Raw genomic sequence first — 6,243 nt, forward strand, 5'->3', positions numbered from 1 at the left:
AAGACCAAGTAATTGGAAGGAAAAAAATATATATTTTACCTATAAATAAATTTAAGGGGACCTCACATATACAAGGGGAAGAAACCATTAGCAGAAAAAAAATAAAAAAAATTAACTGGAGCATGAGCGGCCCACCCCCCAAAAAAAAAAAAAAGCCCACGCCCCCCTAAAGACACTCTCTCACAGAAAAACCCTTATAGCCTTCTCTCTTTCTTTTTTCTTAGGCACTAGCCGCCAACCATAAAAAAAATTCCTAAAAGCCAACTTCTTCGAGCCTTTGCCCTCTTATTAGCAGCTAGATCCGTGACCTACCTTCCTAAAATTTTTCGAAACTATTAGCCACCATCTCCTTCCCCATATCCTCTAAGCACCTGCTAGAGAAAAACCATCTGCTCCCTTATTGTCATCAGGAAAACAAATCGTGATACTTATTTTTTATTTTTGGAAATTGAGTGCTTTATTGTCAGCTACTTTGTATTAGACAAATATAAACTTGAAATTTTCGAAAAGAGTTCATGGTTACAGAAGATTCGAAATTGCTGAAACTTCAAAGGCTTAAACAGAAGCTGAAGCTTGTCATTCTTATTGTAGCATCTTAAGCAAATTAGATCGTATCTGGTGCGGAGATGGATGGCGAATTGGTGACAATTCCAGAAGTCCTTTTAGTTAGTTCTAGAGGCAGAAAAATGCCACTATTGGGGATGGGTACAGCAACTTCTCCATTAGAGGGATCTCAAGAAACAAAAACAGCCGTTCTTCAGGCAATTGAGATTGGTTACAGACACTTCGATACAGCTAAATTATACTTGACAGAGGAGCCACTTGGAGAAGCCATTGCTGAAGCATTGTCTCGTGGTTTTATCAAATCAAGAGACGAGCTTTTCATCACTTCAAAGCTATGGTGTAGTGATGCTCACGCTGACCTTGTTCTCCCCGCCCTTAAGAGGAGTGTACGGTACTAATTTGGCCTACATATCGATTTAAAGCCAGGATATCAACTTTGTCATAAACAAATCTTGAAGCTTATCCTATGACGTTCCTCGTGATCAATTTATGCCATGTTGCATGCATACAGGGATATTCAGCTGGAGTACCTTGATCTCTATCTAATTCATTGGCCTGTGAGCTCGAGATCAGGAACCTGTGAGTTCCCGATAAACAAAGAAGACTTTTTACCTATGGATTTTAAATCCGTTTGGGAAGCTATGCAAGAATGCCAAGATCTGGGTCTGACGAAATCCATTGGTGTCAGCAATTTCTCTTGTAAAAAGCTTTCAGACATCCTTGCCTTTGCAAAGATCCCTCCGGCAGTTAATCAAGTAAGTTTGCAATCTAACCTCTGGGTTTATAATTAACTTCCTCACAAGTTCCAAGAAATGAATTGTATGTATAGAAAGTGAAAATGTTGGGAACTAATTGAAAGGTAGAGATCAACCCATTATGGCAACAAAAGAAGCTAAGGGAATTCTGCAAGGCCAATGGAATCCTTTTAACAGCTTATGCTCCTTTGGGAGCCAAAGGAACCCTTTGGGGAAGCAACAGGGTTATGGAGAATGAAGTTCTGAAAGAGATTGCAACTGCTAAAGGAAAGATTGTGGCTCAGTTTCCAACTCTAGCATCTTAATTTTCTCAATATTTAGTAGTGTAAAATTGGATAAACATATATACAAAATATACAACAGAACCAGACTGAGATGATTGGTTTTAAAAACAGGTGTGCCTTAGGTGGGCATATGAGCAAGGGGTGTGCGTGGTGGTGAAGAGTTTCAACAATGGCAGGATGAAGGAGAACCTTGAGATATTCAACTGGACATTGAGTGAGGAAGAATCTAGGATGATCAGTGAGATACCCCAAAGCAGAGGATGTCGTGGAGAAGATTACATCTCAGAAAAGGGACCTATCATGACAATTGAGGAGCTTTGGGACGGAGAAATTTGATTTACCAGTTCTTAGATCATTTGCTACATACAAAATCTAATGTGTGCATGTTCCTTGCTGCGCACACTTCCATTTCAGCCTCTTATCATCATCGACTATCGTATTCAGAATTTTTCTGTTCAGTTCGTTCACTCTCCTTTTTGTAGCATCCTCTCCATCATTTTTTAAGTTATTGTATTCCCTTTGATTCAGTTTTCGTGCATTAAATTAAACTAGTTTTTTCAATGTTGTCCAAAAATCAAATATATGTATGAAGACAGACGATTAGTCATGTGAGTGTATAATTATGCAATATTATAATAACATGGAAAACATGCAATCATATGAACACAAAAAAAAAAAAAAGAGTAAATTTTCTAGTATGCCTACTAGGCAAATAAATAAACTTGTATAAAAGATTGAAATACACAACCTATCATGCATAATCATCATACATGGTAGTTATTAAACTTAAACAAAAACTAGTTTGGAGTACATACTTGTTGAATCTATCATATATATTTGTCAATAAGACTACCAGAATTTCAACAATAACACTCATTTAGATGTATTCTAGTAAACTAAAAAAATATGACTCAATAATTTCTTTATAAAGACTAAACCAAACTTTGAAGATGAAATAACCAGAAGAGCTAAGTTGAAAACATAGGTGAAGAAGAAGGGTGATTAATTAAACAGAACGAACTGTCCAAAAAGTTGCAAAATACACAAATTATAACACTATCGTCTCTAGCCCCCTTCTATAAAGAGTTTTAGAAACCAAGAGTTGAAGGAATTCCTCCGTTAACAATTTTGATTGTCTTTTATAAAATCATAATTAAACCTGAAATTTTTTTTATTTGAATCTAATACTTTTCTAGTTGAAAAAATATGTTTAGTTTATGTAAAAATAGTTTTAGAAAAACCTGACCAATTCCTTATATTCAAGGGCTGAGAAAATAATTCTTTATGAATTAAATTCAAGTTCACATTTAAGTTTGCAAAAAATTAATTTTTTGTAACTAAAAATTATTTTCAATGAACTCAAATGCATGTGTAAGCCTACTTGAGTCTCTTTTAAACTCACTTTTAACTTATCAACTTCTTACTAAATAAATTACAAAACACATTTGTTTCTTTTCTGCATGTGCAGGATAGAGTATTTTAGATTTCACCAAAACATATCAACTAAGATTCTTTGAGATTATTATCTCATTCAATTACAAGTTATTTAAATTACAAGTTATTTAAATCATGTTAATGTTAAAAAATTTATATTGGAGATCAAATTCCAACAAAATTTTAACCATAAAAATAAATGAAATCTAAAATTTTACAACATCCAAATCTATTAAAAACAAATTGTCAACTTCAAAAATAACCATGACTATAGTTGTCAAGCACAATAAAAGACTCGGTTACTAGGCTTTCGAGTTAACTCGTAGATTACTCGGTCAACCCGAATCAAATTTTTATAATTAAAACAACTTTGAAATTTTTTTTTAATTTCTTAGTTTTTATTTGATGAGGTTTAGTAAATCAAGTCATGCTACCTTGTAGATTTAATTAGATCAATATTAAAATCTATGCACTTTAATAACTAACTGTGATAATTAAAATAGCATATTGAGTTCCATATATTCCTGTATAAATTAAGATTTATAATAGTATAAATAAAGGTTTGGTATGAGCAAAAAACATTATTAAAGATAATAGGTTCATTTTGAATTAAAAAAGAAAAAAGAAAACAATCAAACTACATTTCTTTACTTATTTTTTTTCTTCTCATTCACATTAATTATTATTAATTTTTTTATTAATATAGATATTTAGGTCAATTTATATATATCTCGACTAATATTATAGACTTTAAAGTTAATAATCATGTAAATTTCTAATGATTTTAAGGTTTATAAGATTTAAATTAGTAATTTTTAGAGTATAAATTTTGAATCTGATCAATTGAGCTATTTTTTTCAAGATTGTACATCAATTATTTTACAATTAAGGGTAATGGTTTTGTAAGATTAAAAAAGATTTATTCGTCTAGGATCTTTTTTACCTAGCAAACAATTCGCAAGTTTTAATTGCACAATTGAATTTAGCACGACGTTTCACATGATCCCGAATAAGAGGAAGGTGAAAATTTCCGAGGCAAGTGCTGCTATTCAATTCACCGGGGGGCTTAACCAGTACAAATCTCGATCTCACGCCAGGGTCTCTCTTGGGTCTTGGATATCATTAACAAAAACACACCTAAACAAGGTGAAGCAAAGGTGTGATTAACTGTTGATCGGAAAAGTGAATTTACACCTTTGCTCTGAACGAATAAAAGAAGTTGGATGAGCTGGCTTTATGGGGTAAATGTTCTTTTCACGGTCCGTTTATTATTCTATAGTTGTTAAGGGTTAGCTTGGTCTTTTTCTAATTTTTTATATAATAAAATTACAGGAACATCCTTACAGGTAAAAAAAAACAATTAATTATGGCCTAAAACATTTTTGGTTTTCTGCTTTTTTAAACGTAATGTAATGACACAATTGTTCTTGTATTCAAAATTATCGAAACATGGTTTCAACCGGGACTTTTGTATTATTATTTTTTGTAGAATTTATTTGGTTTTACAAGTCATGTGATAATTTAATAAATAAAATTAAAAAATAAAAGAAATTATTAACATGTATATTACACGCCTTATCAATATCATCATGTTAACTGTTATGTTAATTCCAAGTAGTACGTGCATTAATATCCTTCCACGATATCTTTAAATTTTTTATGGTGTCCTCTTTCTTAAGAGGAGGCGCATAATGATTGTTTCTTGATTGATTGTTATCAAAAATAATATTTTTTTTAAATTTATGTTAGTTATTTAAAATTTTAGAAAAACTCTTTTAGTTGCATGCATTTAAGTATTAGTTTTTATTTTTTTGATTTGTAATTTTTTTTTATCTTTGACTCCTTTATAACTTTTCAAAAAAAATTTAATTTCATTACTCAATCCAAATTTATTATTTTTGTTTTTATTTTTTGGGTCCTAATTCTTTTTATTTCTTTGCTTTTTTTCTTATCTCTTTTGTAAACTTTTAATTGTTTTCAATTTCATTATTTAATTAAAAAAACTTAATTTGTTATTTTTTTAATTTATTCTTTATTCTTTTTGTGGTTTCTTTTTTTAATTATTTAGTAAAATTGATTTTTCTTTTCAATTTAACTCTTCAATTCAAAATTATTCATCCTTTCATCTTTTCTTCTAAATTTGATCTTCATTTTTTTAATTATATTTTTTAAAATCCTTTCATATACTTGATTTTTTTTAATTCATCATTTAACATTTGATTTATTGAAAATTAGGTTTCATGTTTTTTTCATCTTTGGTGCTTGTGATCAAATAAAAGAGGCCACGAGTTTTATAAGCTAATATGAGCTGACATCATTTTTTTACTTATTTTCTTTTTTGATCTTATTACTCGACATTGATTTTACAAAATAGGTTTTGTGATTATTTGTTTTCCTTTCTATTGGGTTGTTTCAATGTTATGACATGACCCGAGAGTTTGATCGATTAAATCAAGTGGGCTCACACCTTTTTCTTTTCTTTTTTACTTTTAACAACTTTTATTTTGGATTCTTTTGTATGGTTATTTTTTTTTAACTTTATCTTTAAATATTTAGTTTGTTAAGAAACATGATTTTTTTGTATATATATTTGATACTTCTGGTCAAATAGCTAGGGTCGCAAGTTTTATAAGCAAATGAGGTTTTTTGTAAAAAAAAATTAGGTTTTGTGATCTTCTTCATTTCCCTTTCTATCGGGTTACTTGATTTCATAATTTAACCCGTGAGTTTGGAATGTTGACTTGGGTTGGTTCGATCTTTTTTGGGCTTATAATTGTTTTTTCTTATTCTTTTGTATGATTGATTTTTTTTTTTAATTTCATCATTCAACTTTTATTTAATTGTTGGGCTTTGAGTTTTTTTTTTTAATTTAGTGTTTCTAATCTAATGACCTGGGTTACAAATAATAGATTAATACGGGTTGACATTATTTTTTTGGCTTATTTGTTTTATTGGAAATTGAGCTTTTTTATTAAACTCGGGCTTGATATTTTGCAAGATATAAGTTTGGAAGATTAAATCAGGTATAAAAATTTCACTTGAGTATATGACACGACTAAAAGATTGATGTCTTCTCCCAAGTGCAGGAGTGTCGAAGTAATAAATGACCCGGCAAGACCGTGGTCGAACCACAGGGAGGTTATTTGTACAAATTATAAATAACAATAATACAACAACAATAACAATAATAACAACAACAATAATAA

The 6,243-nt window shown here is 30.2% G+C and overlaps 1 protein-coding gene across 1 annotated transcript; it reads left to right on the forward strand.

Moving 5' to 3' along the window:
- The first annotated feature begins 214 nt into the window (after window positions 1-214).
- On the forward strand, window positions 215-2,075 carry LOC105116925 (non-functional NADPH-dependent codeinone reductase 2-like). The gene is made up of 4 exons (XM_011014436.1): window positions 215-955; window positions 1,076-1,319; window positions 1,424-1,603; window positions 1,715-2,075. The coding sequence occupies exons 1-4, from the start codon at window positions 627-629 to the stop codon at window positions 1,937-1,939; spliced, it is 978 nt and encodes a 325-aa protein (XP_011012738.1). The 5' UTR covers window positions 215-626; the 3' UTR covers window positions 1,940-2,075.
- The last annotated feature ends 4,168 nt before the right edge of the window (window positions 2,076-6,243 follow it).

Source organism: Populus euphratica, unplaced genomic scaffold, assembly GCF_000495115.2.
Source record: "Populus euphratica unplaced genomic scaffold, PopEup_1.0 scaffold1110.1, whole genome shotgun sequence".
Classification (NCBI taxonomy): Eukaryota; Viridiplantae; Streptophyta; class Magnoliopsida; order Malpighiales; family Salicaceae; genus Populus; species Populus euphratica.